The 27,083-nt window shown below is 41.8% G+C and overlaps 1 protein-coding gene across 3 annotated transcripts in view; it reads right to left on the bottom strand.

The window, feature by feature from the left end:
- Window positions 1–27,083, bottom strand: part of PDE8A (phosphodiesterase 8A) — a 261,199-nt gene that overhangs the window by 47,171 nt on the left and 186,945 nt on the right. For all 3 annotated transcript variants that reach the window (XM_066592664.1, XM_066592665.1, XM_066592663.1), the window contains exons 5-11: window positions 21,746–21,803; window positions 16,112–16,200; window positions 7,853–7,931; window positions 6,311–6,448; window positions 5,780–5,868; window positions 3,883–3,934; window positions 3,752–3,794 (exon numbers count right to left, since the gene is read on the bottom strand). In XM_066592664.1, the coding sequence (XP_066448761.1) occupies window positions 3,752–3,794; window positions 3,883–3,934; window positions 5,780–5,868; window positions 6,311–6,448; window positions 7,853–7,931; window positions 16,112–16,200; window positions 21,746–21,803 (548 nt within the window). The remainder of the gene's footprint in view (window positions 1–3,751; window positions 3,795–3,882; window positions 3,935–5,779; window positions 5,869–6,310; window positions 6,449–7,852; window positions 7,932–16,111; window positions 16,201–21,745; window positions 21,804–27,083) is intronic.

Genomic DNA, 27,083 nt, shown 5'->3' with positions numbered 1-27,083 from the left:
GATGTTCCTCAGTAGAAAAATTACAAAAGTAGTTTCAACTCACCAACTACCTTGATACCAAAAGGACAGAAGATGGAAGCATTCGACCAACTGCATGTAGACCAATAGCACCAAGGGGAAAATCCAGCTCAGCCAATGGTATGACATGACATTTAAAAAGTACGTTTTATTACAAAAATATTAAGGAAATCTGGAACATTAGGGTGCTGACCACAATACATCAAAAAATAAGCATGGGGCCCATGGAACTCTAGTTATGCCCTGATACAGTTTTCTGTTGCATCATAGGAGGGTCAAAACTTTGCACAAGCAAAATGAAACTATGAACCCTTCCTGTCGGGTGTCAACAGGACAGGCTAGTGGAGGTGGCGTAATGGGGTTAGTAATGTTTTTTGGCAAACCCGGGTCTTCCAATACCTGTGGATGGATGCCACGACAAACTGCTGCAGATCTGAGGGATAAAGGAGGTTCAATGTGCTGCTACATGGGCGTCTCTAATAAAGTGACCATTCAGTGTATGTACAGGAGTTTATACAAGAAGCACTGGAGACCATAGGGTGTTGATATTCATATCAGATGCATAACATTTTGGAACAGTTTGATTTGAGCCTTTTTTAGAAAAATAATACATTTTGCTAACATCCATTCCTGATTAACAGGACAGATGCAAATGATTATCAGCTTAAAATAACATTTCTTTTTAGAAGTTTGTTCAGCTGTACGTTATTCGAGAATTGCATGATTAACAGTAATTAGTGGCAGAAATTCCCTTTAATGCGTTGTATAACACTTAGCTTTTTTTATTTTTCCTTTTTTTCGGGGGGTGGTAGGATGGAAAACCTCCCCCCACCCCCCAAGAAATTCCACAATTTATTTATTTTTTTAACAGCATTCACTGTGTAGTAAAAATAATGTGATGTTATTTTCTGGATCAGCACGATTATGGCAATTATGCCAAACCACTTCTGCACACTAAAAATACTTTAAAAAATTATTTCTATGTTGTCATCTTACAAGACCCACAGAATTTATAATTTTTCATCAACAGACTTAATTTTTTTTGTAGGACAAACTGTAGTTTTTATTAGGGTGGCTTCACACGAGCGTGTGTTTGTGCATACATAAGTGCGCACCCCTGTACGCGCAAAAGCACGTGTGTATGCAGGTGCGCCTTGCCTTCAATGGAGCCGCGGCTGCTGCTGGCCCCGTAATTGTTTTCCAGGGAAGGTCTTTAAATATAAGGCCTTCCCTAAAAAACAAGGCAAACTAGTGTACCAAATTTAAAAAAAACACATACTCACCTTCCTTCAGCTGCCGGGGCTCAACCACATCCTCTCTGTGCAGTCCCAGACTCTGCAATGCAGTTCTTTGAGCAGACGGAAAATTTAAATCTCCGCCTGCTGAAAGAGCTGCTCCTGATTGGCTGAGGCGCTCAGCCAACCACAGGCAGCTCTCGCTGAATGAATGACACCACATTTTGGGGTGCAGATGATTTTTTGATATTTTTATTTTGTTATTTGAGAAGGGAGGATTAGTAAACTAAAACAAAATTTTAATTCTATATATTTTGGTTATGTTTTCTTTTACAGTGTTTCTGTATGTGGAGATATTCACTTATAGCGGTCATTCCCTGATAGGACTATTCATTCTAAGCTGAATGGTCCAATGGGCGGAAATCTAAATGAATAAAATACAAGTTCTACTGAAACTATACCTCCATCTGCTTAGCTCCTCCTCCTCTATAACATCATGTCAGCTCGAACATGCCGTCCAAACTGCAGCCAGATTTCTTTTAAGTATAAAATTGGATTAAGGACTAAGGAAAGATAATGGACTATAAATATTTAACCCCTTAAAGATAAGGCTTTTTTCATTTTCGTTTCTTCCTCCCCACTTTCAAAAAATCATACCTCCTTATTTATCAGTCGATGGCTGTCTGAGAGCTTGTTTTTTTACGGGGCAAGGTGTATTTTTCAGTTGAACTATTTAATGTACCATATAACATACTGAAACACTTTAAAAAATGGAGTGACTTGTAAAAAAAACTAAATGAAACTGGCTATCTTTGGGGGAAGGGGATGGTTAGGTTTTTTATGGCGTTCACAGTGCAGCAAAGATGACATAACTTTATTCTATGGGTCAGTATGATTACTACAATACCAAATTTATACATATATTTTTTTTGAATTGCTACTTTTAAAAAGTGAAATATCTTCATAAAAAATTATTTTCTGCTGTCATTTGACTGCCATAACTCATTTTTATTTTTGCATCAGCATAGTTGTGAGAGCTCTTTTTTTTTGCGGGAAGTCCTATAGTTTTTATTTGTACCATCTTGGAGTACATACGACTTTTTGACAGCTTTTTATTAAATCTCCTCTTTGAGATGGGGTGACCAAAAAAAAAAAAGCGCAATTCTGGCATTATGTTTTTTTTCCGGACGACATTCTCTGTACAGGATAAATAATGCATTACCTTGATATATTACGCTTTTACGAATGCAGAGATCCCAAATATGTTTTGTTTTTTTTGTTTTCATTTTTTAAAATTAGAAATCTAGGATGGGAGGGCAAAATTTTAAACACGTTTTACTTTTTTTTAAAGTTAGTAAAACTTTTTAAACTACTTTTTTTTAGTCCCCACAGGGGACTTGAACTTCTGAATGTTTGATCGCTCCTGCAGTAAAATGTAAGACCATAGTATTACATTAAATCACAATCTGACAGGCAGTCTGTCGAGCTACATCACAGGTATGGTAGATAACCATGACAGCAATGGGGGCCTTCAGAAGACCCCAGGCTGGCATGGCAAATAAACGGAACATCATAGTTAGAGATGAGCGAGTATACTCGTTTCGAGTAATTACTCGAAAATCGCGGTGCTCGATCGAGTACTTCAGTACTCGGGTGAAAAGATTCGGGGGGCGCCGGGGGGAGCCCTGTCTCTCTCCCACTCCCCGCTGCAACCCCCCACTCACCCACGGCGCCCCCCGAATCTTTTCGCCCGAGTACAGAAGTACTCGAAAATCGCGGTGCTCGGGTGAAAAAGGGGCGTAGCCGAGTACGCTCGCTCGTCTCTAATCATAATCTCATCACAGGGGGGCCCATTCAGGATTGCACAAAATCGATCAGGGTCCTTAAATGCATTTACAAGGTGAACTCTGATTGCTGCTGTTGCTAGCAGGTGTCAGCTGTGAGAAACAGCCGGCACCCGCATTGTATGGAGCATACAGTATAAACTCTGAATGCTCAGGATGTAGATCGGTGTCATTAAGGGGTTAAAGACAACTTGTCAGAGACTTCTTTTTCTTGTTCATTAAATACACTTCCAGCTTTGTAAATCTGTATTTACCACCCGATAGAACAAGGGCTTTAGTGCGGGACACTTTAACAGAACCTTCCCTTCCTACCAAGGCAGTTCCGAATATTATCCTAAAGCTTTGGGAATTTTGCAAGGAACATCTAAAAAAGTTTTAGAAGTTTTAAGCACCACAACCAAGTTAAATGGATTTGTAAGGAGCCGCTGAAATCAGGCCTAGTGCTGTTTTAGTCATTTTCAGCTCTCGTTTTCTGAGAAATTTCCAACCCATTATGCAGTTTCTGTCTCTGACAATGCAGCAATCTTCAGTAAAGAAACAAATCTGTGAGGTAATGATCTTACGCAGGAAGAGAGTAATATTGTGTACTCTACTCAGACGGAAGAACAGTGAGATGGTAGAAAACATTTTAATCCTATTACCAGAAAAACAAACCTGTTTGAGACTCAGCCTGAACTCGCTCACACGGCTTTTCTACCTGAAAACAAATATCAACAATCAGTCCTTGAATCCCAGGCAAAAATGGAGAAAAAAAGAGCATCTCTACAAAAAACTGTATTACTCACCTTATTGTTGTCATTACATGGCCGGCTAATTGACACATAGTGTCTGATCTTACTGCAAAAAGAGACTTTGCTTAATTTTTGGACACATTAGCTGTAGAGAATATAAATTTACACAGTCGAATCTACCCTACCCTACCCATCCAATCTATCTAGATAAACAGATGCACCTTAGAGACTGGTCTAAGCAATCTTTTTAGGTAAAAGTGTGAAATTACAGTATAAGTATCAGCTTTTTTTATGTAATTGTCCAGTCCGACTTTTAACGTCACTGTGCATGTATATTAGTTGTTTGCCAAACTACTATCATAGGTCTATAAACAATCTAAAGAAAGTGCAGCCAACTTTGAAATAGCATCTCTATAAACTGTTAGGCTGTATTCACATGGGAGATTTTTGGAACCATTAACGGAAGGATTGATGCTGCATACCTGCCCTCCAGTAGTTACTTACTTGTCCTGGCTGCAGCATTGCACTGGCTGTAACAAGGAGGTTGGACACAGATTGTTCAAGCTTCTTGTTTTTGCCATGTACTGATCATAGGGAGGAGTGCTGGGTATTATTGTATCTTGACGCCACCGGAAGCTAGGGGTTTGACAGGGCTTGAATGCAGGAACGTCCCTGTCAAACGCCCAGCTCCCGATGGGTCAAGGCTTGAAGGCTTACCCTAACCCCGCAGGGTCGGCAAAAAACAAAGCACACGCTGCAGCTGTGACTTTCACTGGAGCTCCCTTGCGGCGTAGCTGTGCTGGATCCCACGCTGCTTCTCTCTGATGCGTCCCAGCCGGCAGCTGGCTACTCGTCTAGGCCGACGACTCTCTGCTCTGTTACCGCCGGTCCCCCACTCACACTTTCAGCCCATGTGCTGCTGCCATCGCTCCTGGTGCCGCAGTCCTGAGGGGCTGAAGCACTGTGGCATGTGAGTGAGCCACGGTCCCGACGCTCTTGCCTCACTGCTTCAGAGAGCCACACTCCCTCTGGCAGTCCCCCTCCTGCTGTTCTACTGCAGTGTGCATCTGCTGGCTGCAAGTGTCTCTCCCACCAGCCCTGTGGCCTCCCTGCTGGCGTCCGCAATGTGAAAATGACATATGTGGGGGGGGGGGCGTGCTTATGGGCTGCCGCCGGGAAAGCCGCTTCACGGCGCTTTCGCCTCCCTGCTTTGGACCCCACGTTGCGCTACAACACTTATGTGAGTTCCGCCTTCTGAGGCGCCGGCGGGGAAGCCCCTTGCAGCTAGGGCTGCAAGGCTGCAGCGGGGACCGCTGTATGACTTTTCTATGAATCCTTAGTGGCCTTCCAGGACCTGCAGCCGGATCAGCTCTGGAGCCAATCACGTACAGGTAGAGACACTCGCCTTTGTCAATCTTGCCTCCACCAGTACTTCCTGGTGGAGTCAAGATACATACAATAAGACCGGAGTGCTGGAAGTGCAGCTGTACCTGTATGGCTGTACAGTATTTTCTATGATTTGGCAGAGTGATTCAGTGCTCTGCTGGATCACTAAGAGGTCAACGAGTCTGTGCATTAGTAGACTTTACCCAAGTAAGGACAGCTTCTGAACTCTGTGGCCATGCGTCTTAGAACATAGCCCACACCTACAGCAACCAATATTTATAGGAGGGTTTACTTTAGATAAACTTAACTAAAACCATAACAACCTTACGTTGTCTGTTGCGTATGAGTGAAGCAGAAATCTACGTTTAGTACAATATATGCATTGTCAGGGGTTCAGATACTTACCATTTTCAGTTTCCTACCTAACTTGATAAAATATAACCATGTATAAAATATCAGTGAAGTACAGGAAGTCTGTACCCCTAAGCCTAATATTCTGGTTAACCAGAGTACTCTTATTATGTTTACTACCTGCCCCTTTTCCCCAGCATCCTCAAAATCTCACCCTCGATGTCCAAAAACAGGAATTATCTTCACATTCTGCTGGATATTATCACCGTTTTTGTTTTTGGCATAGTAAACACCTTCCCATTCCTATAAGAAAGGAATCACAGGAGAAACATTTTAAATTAGAGGTCCAAATGACAAATACATATTTACCTTAAAAGCAAGAAGTGATACAAGAGTTCACTTTGTATATATATTGCATGACGTAACTTGTACTGCTCCTCAAGTACAGATTGCATTATAGTTCAGAGCTACACACAGATCCTGCTGGCTGCTACTGGAAACCGTCAACAATCTTGTACGCAGATACGTAGATCCTATAATATAGCTCCCCAACTCATTAGTGTAAATCCCTGATGTAACGATTATTGCACAAGGAGTTCTGCAATAAGATGATTCTGAAAATATTTAGCTTGGCTTAGATTTATAGCTTTTTCCTTATTTGCTGTATACTGTATAACAAGTCCTTCCAAGTCCGAGTGTTCACAGCAATGTCTGTCACTTTGTATATAAAGAATATTACTCCTACCTTTCCTGTTTTAATGCAAGAATTAATAGAATCTAAGAAATCGGATTTTTTTTCATTATTAGGCACTTCAATTAGTTCCTTCCCGTATAGTTCATCCTTTTGATAACCCATCATACTTTCAAAAGCAGGATTCACATACTGCAAAACACAAAATCAATGATTACTATTAATGTGACTTTACATGACAAACTTTTTTTTTTTCTTTTTTTAAAACCTTATCCAAAAATGAAAGCTATTATAGGGCAATGGTCTACTACTCAGACAAATATAATACCGTAAACTACTAAAAATAAACTCTACAACCCCTGGAATCAAATGTTTTACACTAGGTCTATATACACACACAAAAAGTTAGGAGAGGGTTTTTTTTGTCACATAGGACATTGGATCCATTAGCCTCTATGGTGTACTATGACAACACCAATATTAACAGAAGAAGTCAGCATTCAAACAAGAATGTATCCATTTACAGAGGGCAGGTAATGATCTTGAAAATAGCAATTCAATATAAATTCAGGGTGCTTTACCCCTCTTTCACACTACAGGCGGTTACTAGGGCCAGTGTTGGCTCTGGCGGCTGTTATCTGGCCGCAACAGCTGCGATCGGAGTTCACACCAAATGCACCTGTGAACCCTTTAAATGCCACCATCAATTCTGACAGTGGCATTTAAATAGCTGGACAAGCTGTCCCAAACACCACTGCAGGGTGCCAATTCAGGTGTTATGGCAGCCAAGGCTTTTTAAAGGCTTCCAAGTATTTTTGCCTATTAATATAGATTGCCTGCAGAAATACCATATACTGCAATACTTTAGCATTGATGTATATGGTATAAGCAGTGAAACTTTCACAAGCTCAAGTCTCCATAGGGGACTAAAAAAAGCTAAAAAGTGCAATTTCCTCATTGTTAAAAAAAAAAAAAAAAAGCTTTTCTAGTATTTGTAATAAAAAATAATAATAAAAAAAATACCTATTTGGAATCAACGCATTCATTAAATCTGATCAAAACAATGTATTATTTGTCCTACATGATAAAAGTCATCAGGAAAAAAAAAATAATACACCAGAGAATTGTGCTTTTTTTTGGACACCCTGGCTCATATGTACTCCAAAAGGATATCAATAGAAACTACAAGATGCCAGCAAAATAAAAGCCCTCACACAGCTACTGTATATCGACTGCAAAAAAAAAATATGTTAGGTGCTCACGATCTCTCAGACAATTAGGTCAACAGGAAAATAAAGTTAAGATTTCTTGAAAGTGGGGAGTAAAAAACAAAAATGCAAAAACAAGAAATGGACATGTCATTAAGGGGTTAAATTGGATGGCCTTTTAAATAACAACATCTGATTACTGAAGCAAATCTATACATGTAAGAAAGCAGTTCTAGGGGTTTATGAAAAGAAAGTAAACCCCTAGACTTGACAATGCTCTTCTAGTGGTTCCCGATATTCTGGTAAACTCCTGTATATTGGTAAACATGAAGAATTCGGTCTGTTCGTTCCTGGAATGTTACAATCAGGACTCGGTGTTTAACTCTACCTGTATTTTGTGATCCTCGTTTGTGATTTCAATGGCTTCTTGACTCTTCTCTAACGTAGTAAATAGTGAATTACAAGCCCTAAAACGAAAGTTATGTTTAATCACAGATGATAAATGACATGCTTTCATCAAGTTACACTTTTCACACTTCTAATATTTGAAAAGCTACCAAAAATAATAAAGTTCATCAACTTTGCTTCTGAAAACAAACATGAAGCAGCAAAAAACAAGAGTTGTTTTTGGAAGTAATGAGCATGCTAGACGTAAGGGTTATGTAAAGTTAAAACTTCTGGGGGTACATGGACTTCAATTATTACATAACTATTTATATTAGAGCTCTATGAAGGTTTTCTGCAACGCAGCTGGATGATCGCCGCAGTCCTGGGAAGTGCGCTAATTTGCATGCAACATAAATTATGCCTGTGGACTTCAGCACTGTCAGAACTTCCAATGATTTCGTCATTAATCTCCCTCATCAAAACTATATTGTCCAAATACACGCTGGCCAAGATTCACAGAGTATTCTAAAGTTTAATAACCTCACTTTTTTTTACCCTGGAGCTTCTATGGTGCAATTTCAGTGGAGATTTCACAGTTCTTTCTTCCTGACCTCAGTATAAACCACTGATCAACATCAACTGAACACACCAACAACCTAATGGCCCATATACACATCCATAACTATCCGCCATACCAAGCATTCAGGTTTTTGGAGGAGTCAGGAGATACAGCTGTAGGCTAAGTGTTTTTGTGCTTTGTGGGGAAAGTCGCAGTCAGAAAACTCTGATGACGAATAGCTCCAGGGAAGAAAAAATAAAAAAAGCTTTGGGCATTGAAAGCCAATGCCCCTAATCTTTCTTTTCTCCCAACACTATCGGTCAGAAGCGGAGACTCCCAAACACATGTGAAAGTTGTCCGCTCTGGCCGAGGTCGCGCGCTTCTCGCTGGTCATTCAGTTTTGTCCAGCATAAAAATAATTGCCGACTCGTGCACCTACTGTGCTGTTTAAACACGGCTTGTTTAGGGTTTCACATCAATATATGCCTGAGGACTGCACAATTCTCAACAAGAATCGTACAGTCTGAACGGGCCGCCCGAGTGCGACCGAGTTGGTGATTATGTCACCAGCTCGTTCCGTCGAGCAAGTGAGAATCATAGGAGGTCGTGAGGTCTGTATAAAAGGGCCATTAGTGCTCTAATTTAACGAGAAGGTTGGAAGAGTTCACTTATTTTGCGACTAAAATGTAGTATCTCCAATCAACACAGAACTGGCTTACACCTGCCCAAAAGGGAGTTGTGCTTATTGCCTTAGCAATCCTACTACACGGAGCAATAAAAAGTCACGTGTTTTAAAATGCCATCAGTTTACACATGCAGATAATTGAAGATTTTTCTGCCTTCGCTCGTTCAACGAATTGTTGGTCTTTCAGGGGATGTGCGAGTCATTACATGTAAACAACGATTGTCGAGTTGTTTGCATTCACTGGCCAACAACTGAACAATGATTTTTAGGTCTGCATAAAATAAGTGATAAGCAAATGAATATTGTTTGTTGCTCAATCCCGGGCTGCGTTTACACTCAGAGATTATTGTTCAGATTTGCGTGATCTAATGATTTTTTGAACGATAATCGTCCATGTAAAAGGGTCCTTAAGGCCTCCTTCCCACGAACGGATTTCCGCCGCGTAATTCGCGGTGAAAATCCGCTACGTTGCCCGCAGCTATTAGGTTCTATTGAACCTAATAGCACAATGCTCACGATGCGTAATTCCACCACGGAATTACGCACCGCGATTTCTCCCGTCCTCACCCGCAGCATGCTCTATTTTCTGCGGGTGAGGACGGGCTGTACGCACTGACGGCTTCCATTGCAGTCAATGGAAGCCGTCCGTTCACGCTATCTCCCGCTGTAACCAGCGGGAGATAGCGTGAAAAAACGCTTTCCCGCCCACCGCCGCGCGTCATATGACGCCATATGACGCGGCCGGCCGCGTCACGTGACACGGCCGGCCGTGCACGTGACACGGCCGGTGACAGGCGGTGACGGGCGGGGAAGCGATTTCATGCTATCTCCCGCAGGTAAGTATAGGGGCTCTGGGGGGCGCCGTGACGGGCTTCGCAGCGGAATATTACGCGGCGGAGCCCGTCACGCTCGTGGGAAGGAGGCCTAAGAGGCCTCTTTACTAATTTTCTCAGATTAACATGCATAACATTTAACAATACTGAACTAGAACTGATTGGATCTTAAGTGGATTGTAATACTGGCTTCACAGTCACAGATTACAGTGTAGTGTAACGGATGACGCTCAGATACAAAAATGATGAACGGATTTAACACTTTAAATAGTTCCAATCCGCCTATCCTAGCAGTCAGGTGAGAACATAGAGATGAATTACAAGTAACTTTCGAGATCCGGGAATGCTTACAGCGAATGCCCAAATGCTCGCTCTTGCAATGTGCTACATGTGGGCCACCTTGTGGATGACAGACAGACCTACTCTCCACATGGTTTTAGCTTTTCAGAAGGAAAAAAGGAAGACCCTTCTTTGCGGCCCCGTAGTACACCATATGGGAGATTGCTTGTGTTTTGAGAGTATGGTACTAGAATCAGGGAAATGAATAGTAATTACATGATACATATCTAGAACTATCTAAGACTGCAATAATCAGGCAGTGGTATTTTATGCCACCTGAATCACTCCTGCTTGTATAAAAGGGGCAACTTGAGTAACCGCTCTAGAGAATATCAGGGAAATCATGTAATCTAAAAAAAGATGTAATGTGTTACGTACCATGATGCATTGTATCAGAGGTGTTAAATCTCAGTTTAAAGTCTGGTGAATCCTGGCATATAACACAATCATTGTCAAGTTAGAATTTGCTACATTTGTAGCAAACAATGTAGATTTTTTCTTTACGCCAATTCGAGTTAATTATACGATACTTAAACGAGTTGCCTATGAAAAATATTGTTTCTAGTTAAATCCAGCCCATAATTATAAACATTTTTGTATTCACACTCATTTAAAAAAAAATATATAATGTTTCCATCCACAGATATTCCAGGACTATTATTAGAATAGCGCCACCTGCTGTTTCTATTGAAGAGCCTGTGTCTGGTTGGCATCAGTAAATGTTCCGAGGCGATCATACCTGGGCAGTCTTTCTTCTCTGCAGTAACACTGTCACTTTCTCATAATTGCTCAGCATCATTGGTGTACTGCTAGGGGGTGCCATTGGGTCTGGGCTCCTTAGCTGGGGAAGGGGGAGGGGGGCCCTAACCAAAGTCTACACAGGACTTGCAGGGTCAGGGATCAGGGCACATAGGGTTGGCAGGGAGCAGGAAGACCTGGCTAATCAATGATCGATTGTTTCATCAGATTGAAGTAAACGATCATTGGTTGTTACTGATCAATCAGAGCGTCTTTCACTGATCGGTCGCTGAAACCCGCTGTGGTTCCAGCTCTGCTGCATCAGACCGGCCGTTCATCCTCCTGCACAGACATCAGGGTGGAGGACTGACCCCTTCTGAGAACATCTAGCTCCTCTGCCGCAGGGCTGCCTAGAAGGCACAGAGGTCCAGGACAGCCCCATCTGCAGGAGTGGGAAGTATATGTGTCATGTCTGTATGCGAGGGCTCGTTCACACGGGTGTATTGTCACCGCGTATTACACACATAATTAACTATAAACAGCATTTTTTGTGGGACAATGCCTTTAAAATGGGCTGTCCATCTCTGAACGACTGATGACCTATCCTCTGGATCACCAGCTGGGAGCCCTGCCTATCAGCTATTCACCAGGCCCCCGTGACTGTAACTGCAGTGACCCAGCATGGGATTGCAGACACTGCTCCCATTGAAGTGACCAGGAACTATGCTGCAATACCATGCTGCGTCACTGCAAAGTTTACAGAGCTGTATGCTTGCAGCCATATACACTGAATAATGGCGCACCCTAAGAGTAGGTCACTCACTCACTCAATGCTGAACAACCCCTTTAACGTTATCTACAGCTTTGGACTAACAATTATATATTTAAACAGTCCCTTTCGGGGAAATGATTTTTCATTCACTATGCAGGTATTCCCCAAGTATAAGTAAGTCAGTTAGAAAGAGATGACTAACCAAGATAATACTATCTGAAACTCCTAGCCTCCTCCTGTTCAGATGGATCATGTGATCTCCTTTCTGACTACCTGAGATTTACGAGTGTACGTATTCTCAAATTAGTTTTGCAGTCCGCATAATTCCTGTGATAGACCCTACTATACAAGCTCTTTAAATGGCAACACAGAACCTCCTATAAGTGTTGCTGATGATGATCACACAGTTATAATAGATCCCAGCTCATCCTCCCGACTGTATAATTGTGGTCTGTAGTTTATTTAGGTAAATCTAGAATACAGAATGAAATGGCAGTGTTCTCCCTGCAGGCAGAGATGGTACTGGCACTAGCTAGTCATGTGACACTGTGCTAATGCATCATGGGAGTATTAGCATAGCATAATGTTAGAACACAGAAATCTCAGTATCAAGATGGTGCCCAATAAGCATCAGGCAAGAGGCTGCACTGCATGGAAGTAACTGCAATATACATAGGAGCGCTTCAGAGTGTGAAAGGGATTCAGCTGAGGGGTGCAGGGATGAGAAAACGTGTTTTCATTGAAGTGGCCCTTTAACCCCTTAGTGACGGCGCTATCGTAAAACTACGTCCTGCTGTTGCAGGACGCGTATGGAGGGAGGTAGCGCAGCTATCTCCCTCCATACAGCACGGGCGTCAGCTGTTTATTAAAGATGACACCCGCGGGCAATAGCCGAGCTCGGCCGATCGCGGCTATTAACCCTTTAAATGCCGCTGTCAATTCTGACAGCGGCATTTAAATCCCCCGAATGCTATTCGGGGGTCCCGCCGTGCAGGTGTCATGGCAGCCGGGGGCCTTCTGAAAGGCCCCAGGACTGCCTTAGCAGACTGCCTATCAAGCCATCCCCGTGGGCTGGCTTGATAGACTGCCTGTGAAAAAGCAGTATGACGTAATGCTATAGCATTACGTCATACTGCAGGAGCAATCAACGCATCCCATGGTAAAGTCCCCCAGGGGGACTTCAAAGTAAAGTAGAGTTAGAAAAAAATAAAAATAAATAAAAAGTTTTTTTAATTGTACAAAAAAAAAAATTATAAAAGTTTAAATCACCCCCCCTTTGCCATATCCATTATTAAAAAATCTAAATTATAAAATAAAAATATGTATTTGGTATCGCCGCGTCCATAAAAGTCCGATCTATCAAAGTAACGCATTATTTTTCCCGCACGGTGAACGTCGTCCGAAAAAAAAATAAAGAACGCCAGAAATACACTTTTTTAGTTACCCTGTCTCCCAGAAAAAAACGCAATAAAAAGCAATCAAAAAGTCGTATGTATTCCAAATTGATACTATCGGAAACTACAGGACATCCCGCAAAAAATGAGCCCTTGCTCAACTACGTCGATGAAAAAATAAAGTTATTGCGCGCACAAAATGACCGCAGAAAATTAATTGAAAAAAATTAAATATCCTAAAAAAAAAAAAAAATACAAGTACTACAGCAAAGAAAATAATATATAAGTTTGGTATCGTAGTAATCATACTGACCCATAGAATAAAAATATTGGGTCGTTTTTGTTGCAGTTTGTGCGCCGTAGAAACAGGATGCACCGAAAGATGGTGGAATGTCGTTTTTTTTTCCATTTCTCTCCGCTTAGAATTTTTTAAAAGTTTTTCAGTAAATTATATGGTACAATAAATAGTGCCATTGAAAAATACAACTCGTCCCGCAAAAAACAAGCCCTCATACAGCGACGTCGATGGATAAATAAAGGAGCTACGATTTTTTATAAAGGGAGTAGGAAAAAACAAAAATGGAAAAAAGCAAAAAAGCTCCGTCACTAAGGGGTTAACCTACTTAAGTAGTCTGAATAGAACGCTAATGAAAAAAATAGGAATCTTGTTTTATTTTGTAATTCTCTATTTTGCTAAGCAGCAGCCTAGAAGATGGCTCCAGGGCAGCTGAAACTGCACCAACGTATTGTTCTTCAAGGTTTTCAAATTGTCTGCTAAAGGCCTTGTAGCCTGACAGATAAACCATTTTTAGCTCAAAAACCAAATAGACAATAAAAATGAATTTGAAAACCCTGTAAAAAGCATGCCAGCAGTCTTCAGCCGTATCGTGGCCGTCTCCTACCCACCTGCTGGCTGCGCCAATTGTGAGCTAAGTCTGATTAGGTTGCTGCTGCATAATGACCATAGGTGCTGCTCATGGGTGACAACCCAGATTCAGCAATTCCACAGTGTTACAATAACATCAAGTATCAGATCTTAGAAACACGAGGAGTAAAACAGTTGACACATTTTAATTGTACACTGAAGGGCCAATTTTAAAATTTTCTTCTTCTAGGTAACCCGTTAACCATTGATACATCTTTTTATTGTGGTCATTAAAGGGGCTTAATACGGCACTGCCATAAAAACAAGCCACCCCAGAAGCCGTGGAAACTCATGCAGCCACAGGTCAGTCGCCTAGATGACATCAGTACCGACAATAAAGAAAGTAGAAACATTTATACATTTCTACCTTGCCAATTGGTACTTTCGTTACGATATACAGAGATCATTAAGCATGTAACACTGCCACTGCCTTTATAAAAGAGATGAAAAAGGAGTGTGGAGCAAGACCCAGCGAGGGGGGTGGAATATTTCTGGAGTACAAAGTGTTTCCAATGATGGACTATTTCAAATGATGGAGGTGCTGCCAACCAGATCTTAAGATCATCTGACAATCATTTTTGCAATAAGGTTTAAATAAAATGTTTATACTGTTTGCCTTCTGCAGATTTTACATATCACTGTATATAGACACTGCAGTCTAAAAGGGTACTTTTATATAGGACGACGATCACTCCTGTGCTTTCACATAGGAGCAATAGTTCAGGGAATAGACTATGAAAGTGGAGCGTGCTGAAGATCTCTTCTAGCCGTCGGCCTACACTGACTGAACAGGCAGTCGTTCAAAGATGAGTGACTGCCTGTTTACACTGAGCAAAAAGTTGCTCACGAGCCGCTTTGTTTCAATGAGCTGAAAGAAAGTGATTAGCAACTAATGAGCAATCTCTCACTCAGTACCCTGTCAGGCCCTGTGCTTATATGAGACAATTACTGCTTAAAATTGCTCATTTGAGCGAATGCTCAGCCGACAGTTGGCTTATGTAAAAAAAATCCCAAGTCTCAATAGAAGATGTGTCATTGGGGCTGGACTGACAGGCTGATTATCGCTCCTCTCCTGCATTTTTTATTCGCTTATTTATGAGCACAATAAAGATACACTTTTTTTGTGGTCATAAATTAGCTGATAAGAATATTCAGGAGAGAACAGAGGACAACCAAGCTGTCAGTCCAGCCTCACTGACATATCTCCTAGTGAGAGTAATGGCCCTTTTACACGCAATGATTTGCTCAAAATTCACTCAAACATCCGAAGGTGAGCTATAAACGTTACATGTAAACGCAGGCAATCGTGCACTATTCATCCACTTATCATTAGCCGGCATAAAAACATTTGTTCGGCTGCTGAAAAGATGTTCCATTTGAATGGAATTCGTCCAATCTTTTGAGCGGCTGCAAAATGGGTTTTGTTTGCCTTGCATACACAAGGAGTACATTGTTTATTCTGCCAGGAGAAAAGACAATGGAATCTGCTGGCCAGATAATCCCTCGCATAAACACACGCCAACTTGAGCAAAGAGCAGCTAAGTTTAGTTTAGCTAATGAGGGAAAATAGAGATAATTATTAGGTGTGAGTAATGTTATGCAAAAATGTGGTCAAACCGTTCAATTGTTTGGCCGTTTAAGCGATAATCATTCTGTGTAATGATGGGGCTGGGGGGGGGGGGGGGCGGACTTGTTACATGTTTTAGGACATGAGAAAAAAAATACTTTGCACTTGGCGTCTTTCACACGAGCATATTAAAGGTGTATTACTGCGCTCGTATTACGAATGAGTGCCTTGGTCAAACTGACCATCTACTGACCCAAACTTACAAGCATTGGTAGGATTCATGCAGCATATTGCGTCTTGTAATAGTGTAAGCGGACGTTTGGGGGTTTTCTACTCGATTAACAATTACAAGTCTTCTCTTGATCTTATTTACCTATTGTGTGTGTGAAAAATACCCCTAAACCATTGTTTAGAACATTTAAGAAAGCCAGGGTTTCTATACTCTTACCTTAATTTAAATTGTGCACGCACTTCTCCATATTCTAACTGAATAAGCTCATTGTAACAGGCCATGACGTTCGAGTTCTCCACATATCTCTGCAAGAGAAAGGAGGGCACACTGGTAAATAAGTGCAAGCTTAATCAGGAGCTTTACCTACATTTCAGCATACATGGAGCTCAGAGTAGGTCTGAAAAGGAATGATTTCACTGAAACAACAACAAAAAAAACCTCACCCCATTCAATAAACGTACTGTACTTAGTTCATGAGAACTAGAAACCGGAACAGAAGAGTAAACTATAAATAAAAAAGTGTGAAATAATCAAGTCCAAATGAAGTTTATAACCAAAGGCAAAGCTCCCAATTACTCTCGAGATTAGGCCTTAGCACATGACCCCAGTATGACTCTGTACATCCTCCACAGTGGTGGTGGTGGTGCCGTTAGCCGTTTAATCGTTCACGAGCCTCGGTTACTCTTAAAAGGCTCCCTCCTTCAGGTTTTTCGGTTTTGCACTGCTTCTTTCATTTGTGAGATATCCATGCCAGTATCAGCTCTGACAGTATGAAGCCATCATGTCCTTTGGCGGCCAGGTCTTCTATTACCACTGATCTGTCCAAGCATTATATGGCCAAAATCCGTGAGTCTGAGTCCGGTCATCTTGCCCTTCAGTGATATATCGGGTCTTATACCATCATGGACTTCCCTGTTTGTTACTCTCACCGTCCAGGACATACGCAGCAGCTTTCACCAGCACCACAGCTCAAATGCATCAATCCTCCTCCTATCACCTTTTTTCACAGCCCAGCTTTCACATCCATACATGGCTATAGGGAGAACGGTGGTTTGCACTATTCTACATTTAGTTGCTATGCCGATATCCCTACTTTTTCAGATTTTGTCCATGTTTAGTATCGTGCTTCGCCCCATTGCTATCATACATTTTACCTCTGGCATAGATTCTCCAGCCTGGTCAATTTTTGAGCCAAGAAAGATGAAGTCTCACATGCATTCTATGGCCTCATTGTCAATTTTGATTTAAATGTTGCCATTTTTTTTTTGCAGTTGTCATCATTTTAGTCTTTTTTAAATTCAGGCAGAGGCCCATTTTTTCACTTGTAGTATTAATCTTACATATCAGCTGCTTTAGACCTGCTTCCATTTCTGCAAGTGGAGTTGTGTCATCCGCATAACGGAGACTGTTCATGTTTCTGCCACCTATTTTCACTCTGATTTTCAATTCGTCTAGGTCCATTTTCCGCAAGATCACTTCTGCATATAGGTTAAACAAGAATGGCGAGAGGATGCAGCCCTGTCGGACGCCTTTGCCGATCCCAAACCAATCTGTGTGCCCATACTGTGTTCTCACAGTGGCTTCTTGATTGGCACTTCTTGGAGTGTTGTACTGTATATAATCCTGCACTCACGGAAGTCTATGAAGTCCTACTGTAAATCCAATTTCATACAGTTTTTTTTTCTCCGATTCCTCATGAACATAACAGATAATGCAATTATACCACGTTTTATTGGGGGCCGTATTATGGGAGGTATTCTCCCCTAGGGTAGAGACTTCTCTAAACTGTTGCTATAAAGTTGAAAGGGCACATTCATCTACTAATAAGCTGTAGGGCTGCGGCACATTTTAACTTCATAGAAGTGGCCCTGTAAATCTATAGAGCATATTTTATCAGGCATATGGTGAATTATGGAATTTAAAGTTGCTTCTATTTTACTGTCAGAACATTTCTACAGCTATAAGGGAGGCAGTCCAAAAATACTACTACATCGCTACTAAGTGTCCCAGATTCAGAGGGACAGTTCCAGATTGTTGGCAATATCCCACTCTCCTGGAACACGATTGACGTCACACGGACTGGTACAGATGGAAGTTTCCCTGGCAGAAGCAAACTTTGACTGTTCATTGGCCGTTTGCAGTAACGTCCTAGTAAAAAGGAGGACAGAACAAGGCAAGAACATGTAAACAGTGATGGCTCATATACACAGGCATCTTCTGCATTCACAGCTCTCAAACAGGGTAGTTCATTCTCAAGGGAGCATGCATCCTGCAGGATTTTCACATAGATGGACCTAAATGTCATGTATAGCTTGAGAACCTTTTTTCGGCACCTGCAACGTTTACATACAAATGCACAATGGTGCTTACGGCAGCTAATTTTCCATGTATAATTCTTCTCTCAGGGCCATGCATATGTATGGAAAAAGTCTGACCCTGGGGTCTCATGGACTGCATTCTCCAATAGAGTTGTTTTCACACGGTGCAAAAATACCTGTCCCAATACTGCAGATTATGGACTCAAGAAGCAAATAGTTGAGAACAAGACATGGTGGAGCCGTCTGATGCCGCGGTTGTGGAACATATAGCCATTTCTCTCTTTCCCATCTCACAAAGCTGAGGGGTTTGACATTATATTAGTAACTTTGAGTGAAAATATCCACAAGCCTTCTCTTTAACTCATTAATAATATGCAGTATTAAATCTTAGCCATTTACAGTATATCAACCTCTGCGACCTGCATCTATATCAAGAATAGAAGACCCCGGACCCGCCTGATGGGGTGAATGTCAGGGACTACATGCAAGCAGAGAATGAATGAGAGGAGGCCATGCCTGTGCACTTTTACTGGAGTTATGGAAACTGGCCACTTGCTTCCACGCTTTGAAATGACTTTTTTGTAGTGTTTGTTTAGCGCTGAAAAAAAAAAAAAAAAAAGAATATTGGATGCACAGAAGGAAGCCAAGAGCGGAAGCAGCACGGGGCCATATTGGGATTCTTTGATTTTAGGAGATCAAAAGGCCTGCACCTGTACAGGCTGTGTATGGTGTAGGGCAGTTCATCAGCAAATACTTCTTATGTGAGAGTTATGGGCTCTACATTGTCACATATCTTTCAGATTTCACATATGCTCGCACTATCCATGGTGCAGACCCTGGGAAAGTTAACACGTAAAACCTGGGCCTACACAAGTAATTTCCCTCCTCTATAACGGGAATAAAAGAAAACTGCAGCAATTCCAATGGACTTGACAAGCATTGTCAATGCTGCCAACCATATCTTGGGCAAAGCCAATATTCAAGACATGACAAGGTATTGATACTCTAGTACATAGGGACGGCATCCTTGTTATCCAAAATATACACATTGAGAGTTCCAGGCCGACAAAAATAAAAGTTCATTCCATTAGAAATTTCATCTTTATTTTCTGGTTCCAGATAACCAGCACAACAATCCAGGTTTTACTATAAAATTATCAGAAAGTAATCAAATACTTAGGATAGGATTGGAAATGTGTACAGAAACTGGCTGTACATTGGACCAAGGAGTGACTATACACAAGAAAGTGTGTGCAAGAAAAGCCAACGGTGAAGATGTAAAATAAAAAAAAAACAAACAAGAAATCTTTATTAAAAACCACATATAAGCCAAAACACAAATAGCAGCAACCACTGGTGATGTGATACAATATGATGAAGCCACACTCTGTGGTACTGTATTCCCTTCGTACAAACCATATGTTAGTAGCACACACTGTTAGTTTGCTCCAACAGGTACATCAGCTTTCTTTATTGAGGATTTCTGTATGGTTGTTAACTCAAACATAGTGTAAGTTTTAGGATGGGTTCACATCTACACTGGACGCCGTTCGGAGGTTCCGTCACAGATGCGGCACAAAACACCAGAAGAAATAACGCTGCATGGAGTGCTTTTTTATGGTAAAATGCAGGGCAGCCGAATAGATTATAGTCAATGGGGTCTGTTTGGTTCTGTTAGAAGATGGTCCAGTTCAGCCAGGGAATGTGCATCTCAGTGTATACATGCATACTAGTAATTATTAGGAAATTATATTAGTATCAGTGTTTCTAGTAGTGCAATACGCCACACAACTCTGCTACATGTTGTCACACACACAGCTCTGCTACATGCATCGCATCTCACACACACAGCACTGCTACACGTACATCACATACAGTTCTGCTACATACATTCTTCACACAACAGGGATAAATAGCAGCACAGCAGAGTCCTGCACACACTGATCACCCCCTGGTCATGTGACCCTGGACTGCTCCTGCACAGGTGACTGATCACATGACGGTGACAGCATGACAGGTCCTGTAAACACATGGCTGCTGTAGGTTTTCGTTAGTATTCCATCCACTACAAACCCCCGTGCCCTCAGTTGCTATGGAATACTAATAAACACCTAGCTGGACAGCAGTCATGTGCTTACAAGACCTTTGATGACATCACAGTTATGCGATTGGGGTGGAGCATGTAACTCACTCGTGATGAAGGACCTTTGATGACTTCACCGTCATGTGATCAAAGGCATAGCATGTAACTCACTCACTCTTGCTCCGCCCCTGATCATCCGGAGGGAGTTACATGCTTTGACCCTAATCACAAAGGTATCGTCATTACAGGTCCTCCATCCGGAGGTCATCCCAAGTGAGTGAGTTGTGCATCCCCTACAAACCCCCACGGCCTCAATTGCTTCCAAAATGTGACTACCAGGGCAATCACCTGATCATCCCGGGTCCCATTTCTGGCATCCCAAGCAAACGGCTCATTTTGTGTGGGAAAGTTGTGACCAGCCAGGAAAATAGTATTAACTGGCAGTCATTCAGCTGATGTAATATAAGGGCATTTCAAGTCTGCAGATCGGTAGCTGCTCATCTAGAGGCTCTTCATTCTGGCTCACAGAGCAAATGTCTTAAAGGAGCATTGAAAGACAGGGGTTATCTTCATGAGACAACCCCCTTTAAAAGGGAATCTGTCACCAGATTCACACTGCCCAAACCAGTTATGCCCATTGTCCCGTATAGGTTTTATTCTGAAATACACTTTGAAGTCTGATTCAGAACTTTGCTTCAATTAACGAAGGCGGTCTGCATCGTCCTCTCCCCACCCGCAGTATGTTGACTGACAGCTCTCTCCGTAAGCACAAGCAGGAAGAGAGCTGTCACTGTAGAGGATGCGGGTTGGCAGAGGCCTCCGTGACTCGGAGATCAGTTCTAAATCAAACTTCAAAGTGAAACTCTGCAGGGTTTTAGAATAAAAAACAGTAAAACATACATGGGGACAAAGGGGGAATTCCTCTCCCGGGTTCATGCTACCTGTGGCAAATTCTATAAAAAAATTCAAGATGGACCTGGATGCCTTTCTTGAGCGATACAATATTATATGTCATAATTACTAACAACTTCATAAGAGTTATTGGTCCAGGGATTAGTCCGATTGCCAGATTGGAGTTGGGAAGGATTTTTTACCTTAAATAGGGGGAATTGGCTTCTATTTCATTTTTTTGCTGCCTTCCTCTGGATCAACATTGGGGGAGGGGGTGGTGGGTTGAACTGGATGGCAAGGTTTATTTTTTCGACGTTACATTCCATTTTACTATGACAGGTTCCCTTTAGCAAAACATACAAACTATGTGGGTTGTCATACAGTCCTCAGCATCTGTAAATTGTGCCTACAGTCTACTGAAACCAGGCAAGGACTACTCCATTGCTGTGTTTCCCTATTACCCGGACACTACAAATTGTAAAATGGGCCATTTTCTAACAGGGAACGGCCTTCTAAAACGCCAGTAGATTTCCAGCACAATATTCTCATGGCACATACCCTGGTAAATCCAGCAGATATTAGAGGCATTATCGACGTTTCATCTCGATCACTTTGTCTTCAATGGCAGGACATGGAAAATAAAAGGGAAAAGCGTTAGCAGAATAAGCATTATCTATCACATAGCCACTGTTTCAACATCGTTAATCTTGTGCGCTGAATACATGTCATTTAACATGTAAACAATAGTATCTCAAGCTAGTTCCAATAAGGATGAAATATTACTGCTCTTTCGGGCCTGGCGTATGGGTGTTCCTTGATGAAGTCATAAGGAAAATAAAAAGTAACCATGCACTTACTAATGTACCATGTTAGAAGGCCATAGTCCCACTGGATGGATATCTACATCAGAAGCTACTGACAAAGACCATCTCCATCCAGGCTACACATGATACTGGCCGAAGAGAACCTCTTCATGTTTACTGTCACACACAGAGTGACCTTATATATAAAAGATAACAAGATTGGAGAAATCTCATGATCATCTCATGATAAAACTCATTATGTAATCAACTATTACAAACAAGGATTTTTCAGAATAAAAAAGCCTACTGAGTGAGATATAAAAAAAAAAACAGTCATGATGGAAAATTATTGTAGTCCAAGAGCCTGAAGGGAATGGAGAAGCTAAGAACTGTCATTCGGCCAACGCCATAAAACTCTTTTTTTCAGTGTGCCAAAGCAAACAGTGAAAAAAAAAAAGTGTAGATGGGTCACAAATGCAATCTGGGAGGACAGTTTTGGGTTTTTTCTGAGAATGTCTCGTGATTGAGTCACTGAACTTTTTATGTATTTCTGATGATGTATACATGGTAAACAAGAAGCCTGTATGGGAGTGCTGCAGTGATCCATAGACACTCACTGGTGATCAGGAGGACATGAGCACTGCGTCTGACCAATTACTAAGAAAGATAGATAGAATCTATCTGAAAGGATCGCCAATATAGAGGACTGGATATGAAATGAAAAAAAAGTATCCTTTTTATTTATCCGCAATAGAACCACACATTGAAACAAATTATCCACCCAAGTAATATTGTGTGTTGGATCTGCCCCCCAAAGTAAGTTGCAAACCTCTATTGCTGTCTTGCACTTTACTTTAAGCTGAAATGCAAGGAGACTTATCCATTTAGAGTGTATAGATTTCTTTTTCTTTACAAGAACTGCCAATTCCTTTAACCCTTTCCAATCCACAGTCTGACGTCTGAAGACATTATGATTTAAGGCTGTACAGCTCCAATGTTGAAAGACGTCCGTTGGGGTTCTCTTGCTGTATATTGCCAGCCTCTCTGCTGTCGGAGCCTATCCAACGTGTCACCTCATGCAGTACTGGCTTTAGCCAGCAGATAGCGCCGTATTATAACAGCAGAAAAAGAGTAAGCCCCCTAGGAAAACCAGGATACAAATTGGATTGGAAAGCATTAAGAGTCTTTTTACATGGGCGGTGAGGAGGTGCGGTGTCCGGCTCCTAAGTGCCCAACAGTCGTCCCAGCGATTTTGCTTGTGCTTTCATACAGGAGCAATGATCGTTCAGTGAATGGAGGCGGAGAGATTGCTTCCGGTCTCGCCTACCTCCATTCACAGTAAACCGCTCGATCGGCGTTTGATTTGTATGCATGCATGAATTTAATGCTGAATGATAAGCAAATGAATTGCTCTTCGCCTTTCAGTTGCTGGCAGCGTTTACACTGAACGACCAATGTTCATATTTGCACAATCCAGCGAGAAGCTTAATGATAACTATATCTAGTGTATAAGGGCCCTAGGCCTCCTTTTATACGGGAGGAATGTAGGGTTGCTTCAGTGCCTAACAAGTGTCTCAGCAACAATCGCTCCTGTGCTTTCAGGAGAGAGAGGATTGCTCAGTGAATGGAGGGGTGCCTGCCGAAGATCGCTTCCGCTTGTCCACCTCCATTCATAGTAACAAGCAGTTGTTCATAGATGAACAGCAGCCCATCTATACAAGTCCATTGTGGTTTGATTGTCATGCCTGCAGAACCTGAACTACGACCAATAAATGAATAGTCATGCAATTGCGGACAGCATTTACACTTAACGATTATCGAGCAGATTCCCGCAAACCAATAAGAATCTGGATAATCGTTTCGTGTAAAAGATCATACATTGCAGAGTAAATATGCACCAGAAGTCCACATGCGGATTTAGAAGCAGATTTTGGTTCATACGTTTACCATGGAATTCACTCACTGCATTACAAGGAATTCATTCTGAAATGAAAGTCTGCAGTATTTCTGACAATCTGGAGCAGGACTACTTTGGATTTTGCTCTGCTATATATTAGGGCTCATGCCCACGGCCGCGACGGGCTCCACCAGCAGAATATCGCAGCGGAGTCAGTCACGGTGCCCCCCCCCCCCCCAAAGACCCCATACTTACCTCCCGGATCGGCTGTGTGCGTCCCGTGTGACGCGCATTCGCAGTACAGCACATAACATGGTGGGCAGGGATGCGTAATCACGCGATACTTCCGCTGTGCTGACAGCGGAAATATAGCATGACGGCCAGCTTCCACTGACTACAATGGAAGCTGGTCGCGCGTATTCCAGCCTCAAACAGAACATGCCATAGTTTATTTCACACTGTGGAATTCCGCAGCGTGAATATTGAGCTATTAGGTTCAATAGAATCTAGTAGGCGTAACGCCGCACGCAACGCGGCAGAAATCCATCCGTGGGCATTAGCCCTAAGGCTGGGTTCATACAGGGCAGATTTGCTGCGGTTTTGCGTTGCATATCCGCACTGCGGCAAAACCGCTGCGTTTGCAGTGCAATGCAGCACAAATGAGATTTGCCAAAAAGCTGTTCTCACAGGATGGATTTTTTCCGCACAGCCGCAGTGCGGAAATGCAACTGCGTCGCAGTTTTAAAAGATGCAGCATGTTCATTCTTTGGTCTTTTCCGCAGCGCTTTTTGTCCATAAACCTCTATGAACGCAGCCAAAACCGCACCAAATAAGCGGCAAAAAGTGAAAAAGCGCTGCGGGGAAAAAAAACGAAAATCCGCAAGCCCAAATTAACCTTTGAAGCGGTTTTGCCGCAGAAGCAGTTCTTCTGCAGCAAAACCGCAACGGAAAAACCGCGGGAAAACCGCCCTGTGTGAACCCAGCCTAAATGGGGTTTATTGAAACTTTATCCCCTTAATGACCAGGCCAAATTTTGCAAATCTGACACGTGTCACTTTAGCATGGAAAAACACCAGAAAGGTTTTGCATATCCAAGCGATTCTGACATTGTTTTTTCGCCACATGTTGTACTTCATTTAGGTGGAAAAAAAAAGACCGATAGAATTTGTGTTTATTTATTAAAAGCGCCAAAATTGGGAAAATTTTGAAAAAAATCGTCATTTTTTCACATTTCCAACTGCAATATCTCAAATATGTGCAAACATAATATAGAAATTTTTGCTAAGATTTATATTTCCATCCGTTTACTTTATTTTGGGCGCACATTGGAAAAACTTTCGTTTTTTTTTTTAACCATTTAGGAGACGTACAAATGTAACATTACTTTTCAGCATTTTGAGGAACACTGTTTTCCTACACCAATCCAAGATTGGAAAGGCTCATAGGAGTCAAAATGATAGATACCCCCACAAGTGACCCCATTTTAAAAACTACACCCTTTAACGTATTCACTGAGGGGTGTCATGAGTATTTTAACCCCACAGTTTTTTTTCAGGAGTCAATGCAATTTAGAAGAGAAAAACAAAAATTTCATATTTTTGCAAATATGTCATTTTAAAGACAGGACTTTTTTCTATAGTACACATGAAAATTAGGATTTGCACCCCAGAATGGATACCCCTGTTTCTCCCGTGCTCAGAAACATACCCATTGATGCCCTAATCTTACGTTTGGATGCACAATGGGGCCCAAAATGAAAGGAGCAATCGGTGGCTTTCGGAACAGAAATTTTGCTTGAAGGAGATTTAGGCCCCATTGCCCACTTGTAGAGCCATTGAGTGACCAAAACTATGGAGAACGCCCACAAGTGACCCCATTTTGAAAAGTAGACCCCTTAACGAATTTATCTAGGGGTACGATGACTTTTTTGACTTCACAGTTTTTGAATGAATCTAAGCCGAAGGAAAAAAAATTACGATTTTCATTTTTTTGGTAATTCTGTCATTTTAAAAGCAGTTTTTTTTGTACAGCACATATATGAATGAAGACTTGCACCCCAAAATGGATAGATACCCCTGTTTGTCCTGTGCTCAGAAACATACCCATTGTGGCCCTAATCATATGTCTGGATGCACAATGGGGCCCAAAACAAAAGGAGCAACCGCTGGCTTTCGGAACAGAAATTTTGCTTGAAGGAGATTTAGTCCCCATTGCCCACTTGTAGAGCCATTGAGTGACCAAAATGATGGAGAACCCCCACAAGTGACCCTATTTTGAAAAGTAGACCCCCTAACGAATTTATCTAGGGGTATGATGACTTTTTTGACTTCAGTTTTTGAATGAATCTAAGCCAAGCAGAAGGAAAAAATTATGATTTTCATTTTTTTGGCAATTGTGTCAATTTAAAAACTGTTTTTTTGTACAGTGTACATAAGAATGAAGACTTTCACCCCAAAATGGATACCCCCGTTTGTCCCGTGTTCAGCAACATACCCATTGTGGCCCTAATCTACTTAAAGGAAACATAGCTAGGCCTATAATGGAAGGAGCACCCGTTGGATTTCAGGGTACAACGGAATAAATTCCAGGCCCCATTGCCCACTTGTAGAGCCACTGAGCATCCAAAACGATAGAGAACCCCCACAAATGACCCCATTTTAAAAACTAGACCCCTTAACAAATTCATCTACTGCATATTTTGACCCCAAAGTATTTGAATGAATCTAAGCAAAGCAAAAGGAAAAAATTAAGATTTTCATTTGTTTGGCAATTTTGTCAATTTAAAAACTGTTTTTTTTGTACAGTGTACATAGGAATGAAGACTTTCACCCCAAAATGGATACCCCTGTTTGTCCCGTGTTCAGAAACATACCCATTGTGGCCCTAATCTACTTACAGGACACATGGCTAGGCCCATAATGGAGGGAATGCCCGCTGGATTTCAGGGCAGAACTGAATAAATTCCAGGCCCCACTGCCCACTTATATGGAAAAAAATTTGACTTCCTAAAAATAATCCCCCCCCCCCCCGACATCCCCATTTTTTGGCATTCCCTAAATATTAGATAAAGGTAATAATATAAACTGCGTTTTATGTCTGAAGACAGGGGTAAATACGGAGGCTGGTTGGGTTGGGCACATGGGGCAAGAAAACCGGGTATCCCCCCCTCCTCTCATGTATTTTGGGGGGTATTTCG

This window comes from Eleutherodactylus coqui, chromosome 2 (assembly GCF_035609145.1).
Source record: "Eleutherodactylus coqui strain aEleCoq1 chromosome 2, aEleCoq1.hap1, whole genome shotgun sequence".
Taxonomy (NCBI): Eukaryota; Metazoa; Chordata; class Amphibia; order Anura; family Eleutherodactylidae; genus Eleutherodactylus; species Eleutherodactylus coqui.
This window is presented reverse-complemented; position numbering and strand designations above follow the sequence as displayed.